The sequence below is a fragment of the Hemicordylus capensis genome, chromosome 2 (genome assembly GCF_027244095.1).
Source record: "Hemicordylus capensis ecotype Gifberg chromosome 2, rHemCap1.1.pri, whole genome shotgun sequence".
Lineage (NCBI taxonomy): Eukaryota > Metazoa > Chordata > Lepidosauria > Squamata > Cordylidae > Hemicordylus > Hemicordylus capensis.
The window spans coordinates 123,854,565-123,874,798 of NC_069658.1; the positions used below are offsets into that span (position 1 = coordinate 123,854,565).

The 20,234-nt window shown below is 41.1% G+C and overlaps 1 protein-coding gene across 20 annotated transcripts in view; it reads right to left on the reverse strand.

The window, feature by feature from the left end:
* Nucleotides 1-20,234, reverse strand: part of ELAVL2 (ELAV like RNA binding protein 2) — a 185,189-nt gene that overhangs the window by 19,714 nt on the left and 145,241 nt on the right. For all 20 annotated transcript variants that reach the window (XR_008316722.1, XR_008316723.1, XM_053298729.1 and 17 more), the window contains one exon: nucleotides 8,890-9,043. Coding sequence is in view for 18 of the 20 variants with exons in the window: in XM_053298729.1 (XP_053154704.1) it covers nucleotides 8,890-9,043 (154 nt within the window). In the remaining 2 variants the exon portion in view is untranslated. The remainder of the gene's footprint in view (nucleotides 1-8,889; nucleotides 9,044-20,234) is intronic.

Sequence of the window (20,234 nt, forward strand, 5' to 3'; positions counted from 1 at the left end):
GAATCCAGCTTCACAGCCAGATGTAAGCCAACAAGATCACATAAAACAATGAAGAACAAGACCAGACACAACAGATAGATGGTTGAAGATCACTTACTTAATACCCCAGTACTACTCCATATTTATTTTATTTATTAAATGTTTATACCGCCTCACCCAGATGGCTCTAGGCAGTTCACAAATATAACAGTAACACACAAATAAATAACTATTAAATCAACACCAGTTTAAAATCATTTCAGTATACACTAAAGCCCAGGCTAAAAAGATATGTTTTTAGGGCACTTTTAAAGGCTGCTAAAACTTTTAAGCCTCTAATATCCATAGGGAGCTCATTTCATAGCCCAGAAGCAGCTACAGAGAAGGCCCAATCCCAAGTCTCTGGCAGCAGCCAGAGATTTGAATTCTTCCTGCTCCATTTATAGTTCCCAGTTGCACCTGTCCAATGTAATGATGGTTAACACAATGTAACTTAGAAGTGGTGCTCTAAGCCTTGCTTTCTTAAATTTAGAGTATTCTCAAATTGGTGTTCACCATCGTTAACCATCAGATGCAAAAAAGCAATGTGCAATGGCTCTGTATTCAAAACCCTAGTTAAGGGCCAGCATTTCATTATAATACAGCTATTCTCAGCAAGAGAAATGAAGTAGAGACATACATGCAAAGGAATATCTTGAGAAGCAGCAATGAGCACGTTTAGGAGAATGTAACTTATTGGTTCAAAAAAGAATGTACATATATTTATATTATAAATGCAAATCCACAATAGTATGTGGAGTGGCAATATTCCCTATATAACAGTAATCCTTCACTTGAAATGAAGGGTCTGCTAGAGTGCAAGAAATAATGTACTAGAACAGATCAGGAGTTTCGTTTTTTCATTAAAAGCAACACATCCCACAATTATAGAAAAGCTACTCTCTAAACTGTTATGGCACCTTGAAATCACTAAAAAGGAAAACTACAGCAATATATTTCAGTTCAGAGATGTGGCTATCAGCAGGGATGGAGGGACCATGAAGCAATGATATGAGGGTGTCTCTACCTCCTGCATCCAGCCCGCCAACAAAAAATTGGCTGTCTGGGAGTGTGAGGTGTACTCCTTTTCTCCCCAACCAGGGCTTCACTGAAATGCTGACTGTGCTGGGGGCAGGGGAGAAGCCCAGCCAGCTGTTTGATTGAAACGCTGTCTGGGGAGAAAGGAGAGGGTCTGAACGGACCCGCTCCCAGGCAGTGGCCCCACCCCCTGCATCTGACATGAGACACAAGGGGGTGGTGCCCATGCCAAGGACAGGGCCTGTAAGCCCTGGCAGAGCTTCCCCAGTCAGGAGGTTAGCGGAATTGCTGACAGGGAGAAACTTTCCCTGCCTTCTTGAGAAAACAGAGAAAGGAGCTCCCAGTCAACAATTTCATGAACCCACTGACTGGAGAGGCTCTGCCAGGGTTGACGGGCCCCCGTCACATGGGCCCCGCCCCCTTGCATCTGAAGTCAGATGCAGGCGGTAGGGCTTGGGGGCCCATGATTGTGAAGCGGTGTGTGTGTGTGTGGGGGGGTGGAGCCACTGTAGGTCCCTGGCCTCTGCAAAGCTCCCTATGCCCCTGGCTAACAGCTTATACCCCATTATAATTCAAAGTATTCCAAAGAGCTTGATGCCTCACCTCAGCAGGATGAATTAAAAGATCAAACACCCTTTCAGTTTAATATGAGAAAGAAGGTGAATTTTTCCCTATATATGTCAGCAAGGCAAAGTGCTTCCCCAAAATTAATCAGGTGCATCTCTAGCAGAGTGGGAAACTGCACCTGTTGAATTTCTGCCTGGAGATATCCCTCCCACCCTAATGTCGAGCCAAAAGACCAAGGAAAAATGTGGGTGCATAGAGCCACTTTGTAAAGCCACCATAATATAAGCCACTGTATAAAGCTTTACTGCTTACATGGCATGAAAGTTAAGGCAAACCACATTAACTTCAAATTCGAAATCATTTTTGAGCATGAGCACAAATTGTAAGCACCTTGACAGCTGAACCAAAGGCTGATATTTTTATTTTCTTGGTGTATGGATTCTTTTTTTAATAAAAGGGAATAAATTATGTTAGTTTTCTGAGTGAGAGAAAAAGATTACAGCTAATTTAATCATACTTCTGGATATTTAAGTCACTTCACCTAGTTTGTTAAACATGAACAGGATTGTGCTCCACAGCTTAATAGGAGGCTGGTTGACAGAAACTACAATTGAAAGTGGGTCAATCCTATTCATTTCTCAGAAAGGAGACTGGTCATTTAGAGAAATTAACTCAACACCAAGAGTCTTAATCAAGGAAGCTAAATGGAGTCTCCATGGTCAGAAGCAACGTATTTCAATGCCTGATATTTGGGACATACAAAGGGAAGAGTATTGCAATAATCCTGCAATTTAGTCCATTATGTTTTCACAACTTTGCAAACTAAGTTACATCTGTAACGAGTAAATTTAAAGTGAAAAGTGACACAAGAAGTCAGAGTGTGGTGGTGGTGGTACAGGGGAGAAGAGAATTCTACCAGCATTTGTACAGTAATTTTTAAAACAATCTTGCAATGCTGTTCAAGAATTAGTTTATATTACATTCATACTGAACACTTACTTTATATATTCATCTTTCCCAAACTAATTCCAACATACATGAATTTGATTTAGAACAGGCCTAGTTAAGTCATCTTTAAATCTAGTAGCCAGGACATGCTAAATGACTGTGCTTTAGAACAGTTGGTCACGGAACCAACCAGAGAGAAGGGAACCTTGGAGTTAATCCTGAATGGTGGCCAGGACCTGGTGCAAGACGCCAGACTTGAAGAACCAATGGGGAACAGTGACCATAGTGTGATCCAATTCAGCGTATATGCGAGTGCAGTATTGCCAAAGCACCAGATTTCAGAAGGGGAAACTTCTCAAAAATAAGGGGACTAATAAAAAGGGAGGTGAAAGTGAAAGTCAGGAGGGTCAAATCACTTCAGAAAGCATGGAACTTATTTGAAACCACAGTACTAGAAGCACAGTTGGAATGTACAGAAGAAGAAAAGGCACCACCAAGTTCAGGACGCCAGCATGGCTAACAAGTAGAGTCAGGGAAGCTATAAAAGGGAAGAAGACTTTCTTGAGAAAATGGAAGTCCTCCCCAAATGAAGAGAACAGAAAGAAACAAACTCTCACAAAAGAAACGCAAGGAGACAAAAAGGGATGGACGCAAAAAGAGAGTTTGAGGAACATATAGCTAGAAGTGCTAAGGGGAATAACAAAAACTTCTTTAAATATATCGGAAGCAGAAAACCTGCCAGGGAGGCAGTTGGACCATTAGACGGTGAGGGCGTGAAAGGGATTATTAAGGAGAATAAGGAGATTGCAGAGAAGCAGAATGAGTTGTTTGCATCTGTCTTTATAGCATAGGGTACTGACAATATACCCACTCTGGAAATGAGCTTCTCAGGCTTGGAGACAAAAGAACTGGGCCAATATGAGGTGATAAGAGAGGATTTTTAAACTGTCTTGAGAAACTAAAAATTAAAAAAATCAGACTCTGTACCAGAGGATTGCAAAGTAGCTAAAGTAACTCCAATTTTCAAAACTCTGTGGATCTGGGAAACTACAGGCCAGTTAGCTTAACTTCTGTGCTGGGTAAATTGATGGAAAGCATACAAGGACAAAATTGTTAAACATACAGAAGAACAGGCCTTGCTGAACGAGAACCAACAAGGCTTCTGCAAGGGCAAGTCTTGCCTCACTAACCTTTTGGAGTTCTTTGTGAGTGTCAACAGGTGTGTGGATAAAGGTGATCCAGTCGACATAGTAAACTTGGACTTCCAAAAAGCTTTTGACAAAGTTCCCCACCAAAGGCTCTTGAGTAAACTTAGCAGTCATGGGATAAGGGGACAGGTTCATGTGTGGATTGGTAACTGGTTGAAGGACAGGAAACAGAGGGTAAGAATAAATGGACAGTTTTCACAATGGAGGGAACTAAAAGGTTCCTCAGGGATCTGTACTGAGACCAATACTCTTTAATTTGTTCATAAATGATATAGAAGCTGGGGTAAGCAGGAAAATGGCCAAATTTGCAGATAACAAACCATTTTTTAGGGTAGTGAAATCCAAAACAGATCGTGGGGAGCTCCAAAAGGATCTCTCCAAACTGGGTGAACAGGTGACAAAATGGCAAATGTGGTTCAATGTAAGCAAGTGTAAAGTGATGCATACTGGGGCAAAAAATCCCAACTTCACATATACACTGATGGGGTCTGAGCTGTAAGTGACTGACCAGGAGAGAGAGAGAGATCTTGGGGTTGTGTTGGACAGCTCATTGAAAGTGTCGACTCAGTGCGTGGCAGCTGTGCAAAAGGCCAATTCCATGCTAGGGATTATTAGGAAGGGGATTGACAATAAAAAAATACTAATATTATAATTACTTTATACAAATATATGGTATGGCCACATTTGGAGTACTATGTACAGTTCTGGGCACCATATCTTAAGGAGCATATTGTATAACTGGAAAAGGTGCACAAGACGACAACCAAGATGATTGGGGCCTGGAGTACCTTCCTTATGAGGCAAGGCTAAAGCATCTGGGGCTTTTTCGTTTGGAAAAGAGATGACTATGGGGAGACATATGCATCGAGCAGAGAGAATGGACAGAGTTTTTTCTCCCTTTCTTACTAGAACCAGAGGCCACCCCATGAAACTGAAAGCCTGGAAACTTAGGACCAACAAAAAGGAACTACTTTTTCACACAGCACATAATCAATCTATGGAATACCTGGGATGTGGTGATGGCCACTATCTTGGATAGCTTTAAAAGAGGCTTAGACAAATTCATGGAGGACAGGTCTATCAATGGCTACTAGGTCTAGTGGTTATAGGTCGTCACCAGCCTCAGAGGCAAGATGCCTCTAAATACCAGTTGCAGGAGAGCAACAGCAAGAGACAGGGCATGGCCTCATTTCTTGCCTGTGGGCTTCTCAGAAGCATCTGGTGGTCCATTGTGTGAAATAGTATGCTGGACCAGATAGGCCTTGGGCCTGATCCAGCAGGGCTGTTATGTTCTTATGACACTTGACATAATTACTAGACTCTGTGAAAAACACAGTTGTGGGGGAAGGGGAGCGGTCACATTTCCCCAGGGGCCACCTCCTAGTAGGGAAGAAACGGGCAGCCCAGAAAGTATTCCTATGCAGCAACCCAGCTGTTCACATCGTCAGCCTCAGCACTACTTCTCAGCCAGCAAGCGTTCTCCTCCTGTTCTAAAATTGTGGATATCAATGCCTCCTGCGTGCTACCACTTCCTCCAGCATAGTGCCCTTCTTTGCCATCACTCTCATTATCCAGCTTTTTCTTCCAATACTACTCCATGCAAAAAAGCAAGGGGCCTCTTTGCCTACACAGTGAAGGTGGAGGAGGCCAGAGCACCCAGGAGGACTCTCAGAAAGGAAAGAGGTGGCAGGAATTGCAGTTCAACAGTAAAAGAGGAGGAGCCAAGGTAGACAGCTTTGACCCAATATGAAGATTTCTATGAAGCAATTACTGAGCCCGTTTTCTCTGATCTGGTTAAATTTCACCATTAAATTTCAATTACAATAGCAAACTGGCACCTGTGGTTTGTCAAGCCCTGATTTAGAAGACTGAGTGACAAGTGCACCGAGATTGCTATCAATGCCAACATGCACTAGCCATTTTTAAGTAAAGATGATAAGTATTCTTCCATGCCCATCTTAGATTTGTAAGTTGAGGTTTCATTACATGGTGGTGTGTTTAATTGCACTTAATGTCTAATTGCCTCCCCCACTTCCCATTGTACAGAAAGTAGGACATTTTAAAAGCTATCAGATGGCACTGCCTCCAAATATAAGAATGCATGCATCTTCATTAGACCCTAGGAGTCTAATGAGACAAAAGTACAAAGAGGCTACCATCTACTGGTTTAAACTTACTGGCAAGGAGACTGAACTGAAAGATTCATTTTTGTTTTTAAAAGGAGAAAATAAACCCCCTTCCCACCCAGGACATACATTGTGCTCATATAACGTTATTTACAGCATCCCAAGAGGGTGGCATATGATAACATTTTTTTTTTTTAAGGCAAGAGCCCCTTACCACACACTAAGCAGAGAGAGAGCAGGCAAGAGTTAGTAACCATTAAAAGAAAGACTGTGGTTTAAAGGAGAGCAATGTACTATATGTTTAGAGGCTGGTTTAAAGGAGAGCAATGTACTATATGTTCGGAAGCTGGTTTAAAGGAGAGAAATGTACTCTCTGCTTGGAGGCTGTGCCCTCGGTCACATTTTAACTATATTTCACTATTTCAGTCTTTATAATATTTCATTATTGAGAAACAGTGAATGAACATTTTTCAATACTACACACACATTCCATGATGAACCTAAATTTCGGGATGTGAGGCAAGAGAAAGTTATGTTACTCTTGGCCGGCTATAGGTTGCCATCAAGTAAAATCAGGGTCCATATTCAAACAGTCTTATCTCAGTCATGTGTCACAGCAGATCTGCACCAAAATCTGGAAAGGAGGTGGTGCTTATCATCCAATTACTCTGGGCTAAATTCTAAATGGATTGCATTTCATGACTGATAGAATGTTGGGGGCTTATAATCTTGGAATGAACATTACTTCACTTCAACTTTATAGGCAGTACTGTGCCTTTATAACATAAGTGTTGTGTGAAGTATTCTTTACAGTACACCTAGCTTAGTACAATATTGACATATTCCAGAAATCTGTTCACTTGCTTTTCTAGATCACAGGAATTTACCTACAACGCAAAGGTATAGAGTTCAGATTTCTAATACTGAACAGCCCACATTGCAAATCTGAACCTCAACTTACTTAGTTTCAAAATTTTGTTCCACTATTCTACGCCCCACTCCCCACACCAGACTAAATGTATGGTTCAATTTTCCCACCTGTTATGTTTGCATATTGACTAAGCTCATTATTTAAAGTTTCAAATTTAAACAGGAAGTAATTCAGCACACATGTATGCACTGTTAGGGGCAATTTTCACATGACATACGTAACCCCATATCATATTTATTTTTTCCATATTTATCATCTGTATTTCATGAGCATATTTCAAAGCACTGATACTGAAAAATATCAGTCTTGATTTAAACATGATGCTGGTCATATATTCCATGTGATCATTGCACCATAAGCAAACCAGGAATCTGGCTAGGCAGATTTCATCTGAATGCTTCCCATATAGTGGTTAGGAGTTCAGTTCAAACAAGATTGTGGCACATGAGCATGTTTCTTACACACATTTAAATTAGAGCTATGAAACCAGGTACACTCTTGTCTGATTACTTAGTACTTTACATGTACTTTTTTATAACCAGACTTCTCTAATTGCAGAAAACTCAATATAATTGTCTCCCCCCCCCTCGACAACTTCTAATAGTTAATAATACTAATACTAATAATAAACGAACTATTACTTTAGTATACATTATACGCTGGATTATGGATATGGCAGATGATCCAAACACATGCATACCCCGCTGGACATTCACTGAAGCAATTTTCCTATTGAACCTCGTGACCATAGTTGGAAATACAACGAATGTCTGATACAGAACCCAATTGTGCAAACAGTTTACTACTGATAATCTAATAGAATCCAAAACTGTAAGAGCTTCCAAAAATTAGCTGCTAACCTTCATACATGTTATTTCCAAAAGGAAATGGGATCCAAGTAGCAAAACCTGCTTCTGTATGCAATTCCCTAGCTCTTTCAAAATAAGACACTAAAAAGTTTGCAAACAATTCAGTTTGTAGAAGTTTTTAATTATGTTCATATAGATGAAGCTAATGCTATCAGTTTAGGAAGCCTGGAAAATATTTAAGAGGGGGGAAATCAGCCTGCTGGATGTTTTCTTAGAATCCTGCAACACATAGCAAATTGAGAGATCCCTGTGGTGTAGTGGTTAGAGTGCTGGACTAGGACCGGAGAGACTCGAGTTCAAATCCCCATTCAGCCATGATACTTGCTGGGTGACTCTGGGCCAGTCACTTCTCTCTCAACCTAACCTACTCACAGGGTTGTTGTAAGGAGAAACTTAAGTATGTAGTACACTGCTCTGGGCTCCTTGGAGGAAGAGCAGGATATAAAATGTAAATTGAATTAAACCTTGGTAATGAGGAAGGATGAGCCATACTCAGACTCCTTTAATGGATTAGTCTATTTCATTCAGATCGTATTATAGCACAAAAGACAGAGAGAAGGTATATGCTCACAAAGCTAGCAATGTCTGGAGAATTAAGAATGTGTGTAGTAAAAATGAACTATTCAATCTTAATACATCAAATCAATATGCCTTTCAGACTTTTTTTTAAAAAACCCTAGCATGTTTTCCTCTGAATCTCACAGTTCATGTTCTTCAACAGTAGGATAATGCAACTTTTTTAAAAAAGTCTTAGTAGCAATTACCAGCTTGGGTTTTGTGTAATCTTAGCCTGAGAGAACTGCTGAGCACTTCTGCATATGATTTTGCTTTCTTTATAAAAAAGAAAAGACTGTTTATTAGCATTTTATAAGGCGCAGAGGGACTATTTTCACTCAGTAGCTTGGAAATGAAGATTATAGCAGCTGTAAATTTATTACAAGTCATGAAACAGGCTTCAAACCTGCACCTTCAAGGTGGAAATGACTCAGGCTGGCTGACTACACTCCACAATCTATTTTTGTCCATGCATATTTATGAACAATTCCAGCAGAAAATTGTATTTTCTGGCCCACATATACCTTTGATATGTTCTGAAGGCTAGATTGCTGTATTGGAAGGTGGAATATTTCACAATCTGCCAGGCTGAAAGAGTGAGAGGCAGTGCAGAGCAGCTGTCTACTTACCAGTGACCTGGTCAACTAGAATGCGAGAAGTAATAATACGTCCATATTGGGAAAATAGCTGCTCCAGTTCTTTCTGGGTCATAGTTTTTGGGAGACCACTGACATACAGATTTGCATCTCTAATGGAAGCTGAACTTGGTCGCGCATAGGAAACCTGTGGAATAAGAGAAGAAGATGTTTTCTGTTCTTCACACCAGTGATAAGGATTGAGATATTCAACTGCAGAAAGACTGCTCTCTTTTAAAATCATTAAAATGGGTAAGCTAAACCAAGAATTTCTTTCCAAGTGTACCATAACCTGATACATCTGGACTACCCTGGCTCTGTTTTAAATTGAAAGCCATTGAGGAAACACATATTTAGGGACAGCTTTAGTTTTTCCAATATGTACAAGATTCTCTGCACACACAACTGACAATATGGCAGTCCTGGGGAAATCCTGCAAGTGCCTTCCTGGTTCAGAGCCAGCCATGCACATCTTCCATCACTTGTGGGATATGCAGTTTGCTGGTCATGAGAGCCAACATATGAAAAGTTTGGATGAAGAAATCCCCGACTGTTCCTTGTTAAGAGAACGAAGGTGCTCAACTTCACTTTAATGGGCTTGTTTACCAATTCATGAAGCTGTTTTTTTAACCAACTAGCAGTGTTATGACTAGAAATTATACGCTGTAAATTATGAATATGTATATACATAAAGCTGCGGAAGAGCACAAAAATCTTTTTTTCTAGCAGAATGAAGTTTACAGAATGTGATGTTAGTTGTTTTTACTCTTAAAAGAAGTCTACCAAGGTTTTACTGGCAGACAGAGTTCCCTTTAATCATTTAACTAATGCCAGATATATGTTCTGTGGCAGTATTTAATCAATTTCCATTGAAATATGTGAGATTTCTCTATGTAATCCACCTTGAGCCATTTTTGGAGAGGTGGTATAGAAATCATATTATTATTATTATTATTATTATTATTAATAATATGGGAAGAGGATCTGGAATTTTCAGGTGTCTGAAAAATGAAGTTTCATTTACAAAGTTACCCAACACACAAATACACCAAGGACTTTCTGACTTAAGAATACAACCTTGCTTCCACATTAAGAAGTTTTTTAAAAGGAAATATATCCAACACTTTTTGAAGCCGAGCTTCTATACTGCTAAGCAGGGTGGATTTGATTTAAATCAAACTGATTTAAATCACGATTTAAATCATGATTTAAATCACTAGCAGGGTGGATAAAAATAAAAAAAATCCGATTTAAATAAAAAAAATCCAATTTAAATAAAAAAAATCCAATTTAAATAAAAAAATCTGATTTTTTTTATTTAAATCGGATTTTTTTTATTTAAATCGGATTTTTTTAATTTTTATCCACCCTGCTAGTGATTTAAATCGTGATTTAAATCAAATCCACCCTGCTGCTAAGTTTCTGCTCATGCAGTACAGGGCTGTCAATTCCCTTATCTATAGAGGTGTGCCCAAATTGCAGTTCGCGCACCATTTGTGAGTGAGGATCAGGAGCTTTAAGAAAGAGGAGGGCAGGCCCTTACTTGCTCTCTGCCACACCTGTAGCTTCCTGCTGGGGCAGCGCATGTGCCAAGTACCAGCACGCACATGGCATCTGCACATGTATGGCTGCCATCTGCGTGGTCAGCATGGTGTTTGTGCACCATGGTTTGTGCACACCCCTTCTTCTCTAACCCACTGCTCTGATGCAGGCGGCCCGGCCATCCCCAGCCCCTCTCTTAGTATCTCAAGGGAGGGCAACAAGTCAGCAAATAGACCTAATTCAAAGGTATGTCTCAAGGGACGAATACTCGCTTTTCGCAAGAGAGATAGCATGACCAGAACACTCTACACCAACTCAGATGAGAGCAAGCATTTCCCAAACGATCATCAACAGACTAAATTGGCTGTCAGCCACCAGAGCAGAGGCAGCCCATCAAAATCCAAAATATATATCTTGATACTTGGAGCATCATCTCCACCTCAACGTAAGTCTTAGGTCTAGCTATTCTCATTTCCACATGCACTTCCACAAGCTACTTCTGCCTTTTGTTAGGCAAAGTCACACCCAAGACTGACCAGTTCATGTAAGGATGAACTTCATTGTTCTACCCAAGTTTCTGCCCCTCCAGGAAGGGAGCATGGTTTGGGAATTGCCTTCGGGCATAGTTTGGAGTACAAGTACTTCTGGACAAGACACTAGGGATGCGTGCAAACTTGTACTTTTACAGGCCTTCGAACAGGTTGAACACTGGGGGTTTGGAAGCCCGAAGGGGGTATCTTGCTTTAAGGGTGGGGGAGGGTACCCGCCATGCCCCCACCCCCAGAACTCCCCCAAACTATTTTGAGCTGGTGGGGGCTGCCACTGCCGGGAGTTTTCCGGAGCTCATTTCGCTTCCTCTGAGCGACTGCAGAAACCCAGTGCGGAGATGGGTGGGCGGGCAGAAAAACCAAAGTCACACACTTGAATAATGCATAATAATCCAACACCCACACACTATTTCCAAAGCATTCAGATCCCTTCAAAAACACCACTTTATTTGGAACTAACTCCATGTCTCCAGACAATATTAATTAGCAGTGATCCCTTACTTGTGTACTTCCACTGTAGCTGGGGCAGATAAAGTAATCTCTCCTCCTGAACTAAGAAAGTTATGGGCCCAATGAACTCAGTGAAACAGACAAAAATGCATAGTAGGTAAGTGGAAAGCCTGCTTGATTGAGGAGTTCCAGAGAAATGGCAGGGAACATTTTTGCCATGGAGACTGCAGGGACAGGCAGTAAAGCTGAGGCTAGATGAATTTAATTTTGAATGTTGTCATTCAGGATGGAATCCTTTCTCATGGCTCAGAGACTGGAAAGCATCTTGCAAGAGGAGACCTGAAGCAGCTGGAAAACAAGCGGCATGCGTTGACAAAAATAGAAAAGTCTACAGATTCATCTTCTTGCACATGAGTGACTCAATTATTCTACATTTGAGAAAGACATTTGGATAGCTAAGGAAGCTTGGGAGATTTAAAAACGCCTCTATGCTATGAAGACAACAAATACTAACACTGATCAGATTGTGAGACAGTAATATAGGGCTGAAGGAAAGACAGAACTTAACGAAGCATGTTAATCAAATTCTGGACATTTCAAGAAGATGTAAAAGGGGAAATGTTAAATTAGCAGATCAAGTAATAATTGGATTTATTTTGAATAGTCTACCTGAAAGATTTCAAGTGATACATTATGTTTTGGAATCAAGAGAACAGATTGATTTTGAATTTCTGATTTCTAGATTTCAGGATTTTGGTCTAAGATCTGATGCAATCCCTAGTGAGCTCTATGACCAGGAGAGTCAAAGTGTGTTGGCTGTATAGGAAATCAGACCATTTGCAAGTGGATTGCTCTTAGAACAAAGGCCCTAGCCACAGTCCTGCTGAAAGAAATTCCAGGAGAGATGGCTCCTCACCCAGAATATCTTCAAACCAGAAAAAAAAACAGGGCTTAACAGGGCTAATTTTTATGCTAGTGCTCTAATTTAATTTTTTTTTAATAAGACTTGTTTTATATTTTTTAGCTCAATATTTTAATCTGTCTTGTTTTTAAATATTATTGTGAGCCGCCTTGGGATTTTCTTAATGAAAGGCGGGGTATAAATTTAAAAATAAATAAACAAACAGGGATCCAAATAAAATGACAGAAAAGGGGCTTGGAGCCATTTTTGAAACTTTTGAATCTGCTGAAAATAGTGTTGAAAGTGATTGCAAAAATGATTATAGGCATCTAATTGTTGATAGTGGCGCAACTGCAAATCTGATTAAAGACAAGGAACTGTTTAGTGAGTTGGACTTGAATTATGAAAACCTCAATAAGCCTGGCAGATGGCAGAAATCACTGCAGAGGGAAAGCAAATATCAAATGCAAACTGCCAAAGGGACGGAGCATAACTAATTGAGGAAGTTCTTTATGTCCCTGAACTTGAAAACAGTTTACTTTCAGTCAAAGATGCCATGAGCAGATGCTATGATGTTCAAAGGTAATTACTGTTACATCAGAGATGAACAGGAGTTATTAATGAGAGGTTCTTAAAAAGGAAAGTGACTTGTATGAGACTGGTTGCATTAACGAGAAAGCCAGTGCTGCAAAGTGATGACTGCATAAACAATGTGAAAAATTATGAAAATTGAAGAATGGGACATACAGAAGTTAAAATCTCTCAACTTGAGAAGGAGGATTTAGGAAGAGGCTTGAAAGTTCAGCCCTGCAAAACTAATGACTCATGATGTGTGAGGAAAGTGTGGACCAATGCAAGTTGTATCATAAGGAGGAAGTAGAGATTTCTTAACTTTCACTGATGACTATTCCAGATACACTTTTACTTACACACTAACGGAGAAAAGTCAAGTTCTGGAGTAATTTAAGGAGTATGTTGCAATACTGAGCCACAAGTTTGGCTCAAAGACTATGAAGTAATAATGGGGGTGATTTCACATCAAAGGAAATGGCCAATTATCTAAGGGACAAGGCATTCAACATGAATGCATGGTGCCTTACACCCCACAACAGAATGGCTTAGCAGAAAGAATTGTTTCCTATTAGAGATGACAAGGTGCATGTTGCAGAATGTAGGATTGGCAAGCGAATTTTGGTGAAAAGCAGTCATGACTGCTAATTATCTACAGAACACACTTCCACAACAGATGCAACAGCTTTTGAATTACGGTATGGGAACAAATCCAACTTATGACATATCATAGTGTTTAGATCAAAAGCATATACATATGTAGCTAAAGAGAAAAGGAATAAACTGAGCTGCAGATGTGAGGAAGAAATACTCTCTAGTAATACACTAGGAGGAAGAGGATACTGAATCCTTGATGTGGCCACTAGAACAGCAAAAATACACAATGTAGTATAATTGAAAGACAGACAAAGGCCAATCACAAGTGAAGTGCCAAAAACTGGACCAGAGATACAGACAGAAAGGGAACCAAAAGCACAATAAATTCCTATAAGCCTGGAGCTAATCAGCAAAACAGGACCACAAGTTGAGTCAGAAGTTAGACACTCACAAAAATCCAACAGAGCAGTTCCACTCTCCATGATCAGAAATAAAGAGAACCAGGAACAATGCACATGAGAAGACACTAAAAGACTACCAACACATGAAGCTAACAATTGGCAAAAAGCTGCAGAAACAATAGAATCTCTACACAAAAATAAAACTTGGACACATATGGAACTATCTGCTGGAAGAAATGCATGAGGATGCATATGGGTCTTCAAAACCAAATACAATACAGAAGGAGACACTGAGCGCTAGAATGCCAGATTAGCAGCCAAGAGATATTCTCAGAAGTATGGTGAAGACTATATGAGACATCTGCACCTGTCGTGAAGCATACTTTAGTAGGAACACTTGTCAGGATAACAGCAGCAAAAAGGATGCAAGCTGATCACCTAGATGTATAAAACTACATTTCTGCATGTAGAAATAGAGGAAGAAATGTGCATGGAGCAGCCACCAGGATTTGAAGAACCTGGAAAAGAGGATTGTATGCAAACTCCAGAAAAGCATCTATGGCTTGAAGCAAGCTGCTAGAGCATGGAATGAGAAGCAGAACCAGATGTTACTCAAGTAAGAGCATGTTACTCAAAAATGGCAAATGATTTTACATTTTTAGTTATGTCGACGACTTGATTATTTGCTATGAAAAGAAAACAAGACAGTCAAGAGATTGTGGAGCACCTGAACAGGGAAGTGGAAGTGAAAGAACTAAGAAGCATATCCTATTGTCTTGGCATTCAAATAGAAATATGGAAGTTACCTTCTCAATCAGAAATATTCTTTATCTAGAAGATAAAGAATCTTCTAGAATGCCTGAAACTGGTGGAAGCCAAAGAGGTCAGTAAACCAGTGAGCCATTGCCAGACAACACTCTATAAGGAAGAACAATTGGGAAACTTCTGTAAGTTTCTACACCAGCAACCATTATGCACTAACCACGGCAGTGATTCCCAAACTGTGAGCCTCCAGATGTTGCTTGACTACAGCTCCCATCATCCCCGGCCATAATAAATTATAGCTGGGGCTGATGGGCGTTGCAGTTCAGCAACATCTGGAGGCTCCCAGTTTGGGAACCACTGCACTAGGGGCAATGGGGTAGAAATGACCAGTAAGGACATTCCTTTTCTGATCATGCATTCCCTAGTGGTTAGTAGGGTTGCTTGTGCTATGAGTCGATGTCATGCAGGAGTTGCATCTCCAACACCCGTTCTCATTGTCTGGTGCACCGATCTATGACTCCCATCTTTTCTTGAAGAATCCTGAACTGGTCTTTCGGTAGCAGCTTGATTAGCCCATCTGCTATCATGTCTTGAGTCGGGAAGTACTTCTGCTTAACGAGCCACTCTCTTGTGTCTCTTGAACACATTTATAGCCTGCCTCAGGCACCATACTTAAATTTCCAGGTGCCATGGCAAACTCGTGCCTGGCAATTGTCAACCCCTGCTCTAACACATGATCATGCTCTTCTACAGAAGCAAAATGAGAATGCCAGTGTATGTATGAGTATAAAATGAAATGTTCTATAATTATGTAAATTTGAATTTCTGTAATTACATTAAATCCAGTGTTAAGTTGAAGTACTGTGTGCCATTAGACCAAGAAAGCCTTCTGAATTTATTTGTAGCAACCCTTTTAAAATCATGGTCTAAGATTTTTTACAATTTACATTCAGGAAGATGTTGTGTGTGAATGATGCATGCCCATATATAATATAGGTACACTTGTCAGGGAGCTCTGATGGTTGCAGTTCCGTGTAGAGCATATGCTCAGTGACAAACCTAGGTTTGTTTCCATGTAACTTGCTAAATGGGCCCGAGAGTCAATATGATCCAGTGCTTGGCTAACACTGGGGAGATCTATGTTCAAGCCCTCGTTCAGCCATAAAGCTTCCTGGGTGGTTTGGGGGGGAAATTACAGTCTCTCTGACTAACTTGATTATAAGTGTTGCTTACAATGATAAAGTAGGATTACTTCATGAATCCTATAAGAACATAAGAACAGCCCTGCTGGATCAGGCCCAAGGCCTATCTAGTCCAGCATCCCATTTCACACAGTGGCCCACCAGATGCCGCTGGAAGCCACAGGCAGGAGTTGAGGGCATGCCCTCTCTCCTGCTGTTACTCCCCCGCAACTGGTACCCAGAGGCACCCCACGCCCAGGCCTGGAGGTGGCCTAGAGTCCTCCGACTAGTAGCTGTCAATAGACTTCTCCTTCATGAAATTATCCAAAACCCTGGGCTGGGCTAAGCAACAGGCCAGGATACAAATGGTGGGTAGGTATGAATGTAAACTGTGTTCATAATAAGAGCAACTGCCAATTCATTTTATTCCTTTTAAAAATTACATTTCTATTCCGCTTCTCTTCCCATCTGCAATTTCAAGGCAGTATAAATGGGAGCCCATATTGTCACCTTTCCAAGCACTGGTCATACATAGATCTGCTCAGCTTCAGCAAGATTGCTGCCCTCAGATCATGCCTTGGACCTGTTCCAAGAAATTAACTAATTTGTAATACCTTATGTTTACATAAGATTGAATTCCAAGAACCTAGGTAATACATTTTGAAGGAGAAAAGCCTGAGGACATGGGATGTTAATAGTTGGAAAATATTTGCTCTATACTTGTTCAGCTAAACAGACACAAGGCATTTTAAGTGAATCATCAATCTTGAGAGTTTACATGATTCATATTTACTTTCTCTCCCAATATTTATAATTTTTATGAGAAAACTATTTGGGGGAAGAAAACTGTTTCTCCGCTTGAAAAAATACAATGTCAGCATTTCTGAAAAGTATGAAGCAGCAGGAAAAATAGCCTTCAATATATGTACAAGTTTTAAAGTTAACAAACACCAGTTTTCTGTTTTGATTTTTTTTAAAAAGAATTCATTGCTTTAAGCATTCAGAGACAGATAAATAAGTGCCCTTTATTAATATTAGCTAAGAATCTGAAGACTGACTACCACACAATACACAGAAGTTACAGAAATTTCCAACCATGGGGACAAAATCTCCACAGTTCTCCAGTGGTTAAAGCTTGCATGGACGTACCTCCACATGGTTAACAACAGCAGAACAGACATCTGACCCACAACCCCTCTCTTCGCAGACCCATGTTCACTATCCATATTTATATTCCTCTCCTCTAGAATCAAGAACATCTTCCGACAAGTAACAGTTGCATTCTAACTGACCTTAACCATCACAAGCTCCTCCTCCCTATCTGTATATGGAATCCCCACTGCCCAATCACCACGGTGCCACAGGCTCCTCCTCCCAATCTGCATATGGAATCCCCAATCAGGTGCTTCTGCTCGCGAACTCTTGTGAGAGCTGCCACACACGGGATTAGCCACAGGTATGCCTTAGATAATTATATAGCGATAGAGACAGAGACAGAGATATAGAGATGAGGGCAGGCAATGGGTGAGTAATGTTCTGGATGGTGTTCTGGATGGGGTTGCACTCCCCTTGAAGGAGCAAGTACGCAGCTTGGGGGTACTACTGGACCCGGCTCTGCTTTTGGAAGCTCAGGTAGAGGCGGTGGCCAGGGGTGCCTTTGCACGGCTTCGGCTAGTGCGCCAGCTGCGTCCCTTTCTCGAGAAAGCAGATCTGGCCATGGTTACCCATGCCTTAGTCACGTCGCGGCTAGATTACTGTAACGTGATCTACGTGGGGCTGCCATTGAAGAATATCCGGAAACTGCAGCTAGTGCAAAACGCGGCAGCGAGGGTTTTATCCGGAGCTGCCTGTTGGGAACATATCATCCCCATTTTTGAAAGAGCTGCACTGGCTGCCGGTTCGTTTCCGGGTCCAATTCAAGGTGCTGGTTTTGACCTTTAAAGCCCTAAATGGTTTGGGCCCGGGGTATTTGAGGGACCGCCTGCTCCCAAGGGTTGCTGCCCGCTTGACGAGGACATCTGAGCGGGCCCTGCTCCAGGTGCCGACAATGAGGGAGGCCCGGCTGTCGTGCACTCGGGACAGGGCCTTCTCTGTTCCTGCTCCTAGACTCTGGAATGCTCTCCCAGTGGCCATTCGTTCCTCAGACTCCATCACAGCTTTTAGAAAGCTTTTAAAGACTTGGCTTTTTACCCAGGCTTTTACATAATTGTTTTTACTGCTGCTTCTGTGTGTTTTTATCTGTTGTCTTGTTTTTTATGCTTGTTTGATATGTTTTTAGCTTGGTGTTTTTATTGCTTTTATTGTATGTTTTAATTTTTGTAAACTGCCTTGGGGTTTTCTTTTAACGAAAGGCGGTATAGAAATGTAAAAATAAATAAATAAATGGCGAAGGGGTACAGTCAACATGACTCACTTGTACTCCAACCCCAAGGAGACCCTCTGAGCATGGTGATGCCATGTTAAGGCCAAACTCTAACACTAGAGAGAAAGGACTTGCTTAGCTGCTCAGGGCCTTCCTCCCAATAGGCCTAGTCAAAAGGGGAGAGAAGGCACCTGCCTCCGATCAGGGTCAGTCTGAGTGCCAGAAAGGGGGCGGGGTTTCCCAACTTCTAAAAAAACCCTTCCATTTGTAGCCATCCACTGTTCGTTTAACAGCTCTTTCTTTGAGCTCTTGCCTCCAGCTGCTGCCTTGATAGACCAGGGTAGGGACACAGAGTGCAAATGAATGTGTGAGACACATATCAGAATGTACTAGATCAACTCTGCATCCAAGTGTTTTCACCTGTATATAGCCAAACACAAGACTACTGTGAATTTAAAATGAGCCCCCTTTTGTTTTGTTTTTTTTAAAAAAGGATGTTAAATATAGGTTATACCCTTATTTATCCAAAAGGAAGGGGACTCAGAGTTCTGGACACCATGATTTCTAGTTAAGAACCAGGAAAAAACCTTTTTGGATTCAGGTATATACTTAAAAACAAACAAACAAACAAACCAGCAAACATACTTTTCAAGAACACACATCAAGTTTATACAGCATCAAGCCACAGAGTTCCAGCTCATAAAAAGGGCTGAAGGTTTAAATAGGTTTAAGATTATATATGCTGAACACCTACACCACTGCTGTTTCCTAATTGCCAATTTAATAGCTTTCAGAGAACTGATATCTGACCGTCTAAATAACAGAGGTGCAAAATGTTTTAACTCAAAATGGGCCATTTCAAGTGTTTAAAGACTGAAACAGAATGCCCTTAAAATAAAGGACCCGTTTCGAGCTCGAAAAAGAACAACCCCATTTTGATCAGAACATTTCAAGTGTTTCAAGTGCCATTTTGGCAGCCTATTTCCCCCTTGCTGACTGGTTTTCTGGCAGTGGCTTCTGAATGGCATGAAATCTCCTTGCTTCTTGGTTGACTTATTATCCAAATCAAGTGTTGTCATGGGCAACTGTGCCCGTACTGGATGGGGGAGAAGAGGGAGTACTTTTGGAGGAAATTTCAAATTCAAAAGGGTCTGGGAGGCAAAGAGAGCCTTATACTGTGCCTCTCTTGGAGAAGAGAACACAAGACAGGAGAGGATGAAGGAAGGTTTGATTTTGTGGCTTTGAGTGCTATTATAATATGCTGAGTGCATATATAATATGCTGGTGCTATTGCTGCTATAACTATCTGGTTTTGCTGGATCTCAGATTGACAAAGGCAGAACTTGGGTGCCTGCCTTGAACCTTCCTCGAGTCGAGTTACTTTGGTTTGTGAAATAGTGTTGTGGTGAAAAATGGACAGTTGAGTGTGTGAGTGAGTGCGTCTGTGCATGCACAATACTAGAAAGTAACTAAGGCATCATAATTGTGTGTGAGAGGACAACTTGTGCCAGTGATGTTACTGCTGCACAGACACTGTGGCTGGCAGTGAATTCTAGGTTAGTGATTCTTTTTTGTCTACTTTTGGACAGTGTGTGAAATGTGTGTTGTGTTCTGTGTTGGGACAGACAGATTCCCTTTTACTGTGTGCTTCTGTCCTGCAGTGTTTTTTCAAGGCGGGGTTGCAAAATGTGTCTACTCTGCTGCTTGTTCTGGCCATAGGGAACAACAGGTAACTGAAAACACCCCGTTGTTCCTTGTGGGTAGCTCCTAGGGACAAAGTGGTTTGGGTGGTAGGACATGATGGGTGCTACCTACCACCTAACCCACGAACAAGATGGGCAAGCAGGTGATTAAACACAAAATTTTTAACCTTTCCCCAAGACACCAATAGTATGCAATGGGGGTTTGGTGGAAAGTTTAACATTTGTTTTAAAATTGTCCACTTGCCCATTCCTTTTCTAGGCTGGGTGGTAGGTACCACTCTTCATGCCCTACCACCCAAATTTTGCTGTCCGTAGGAAA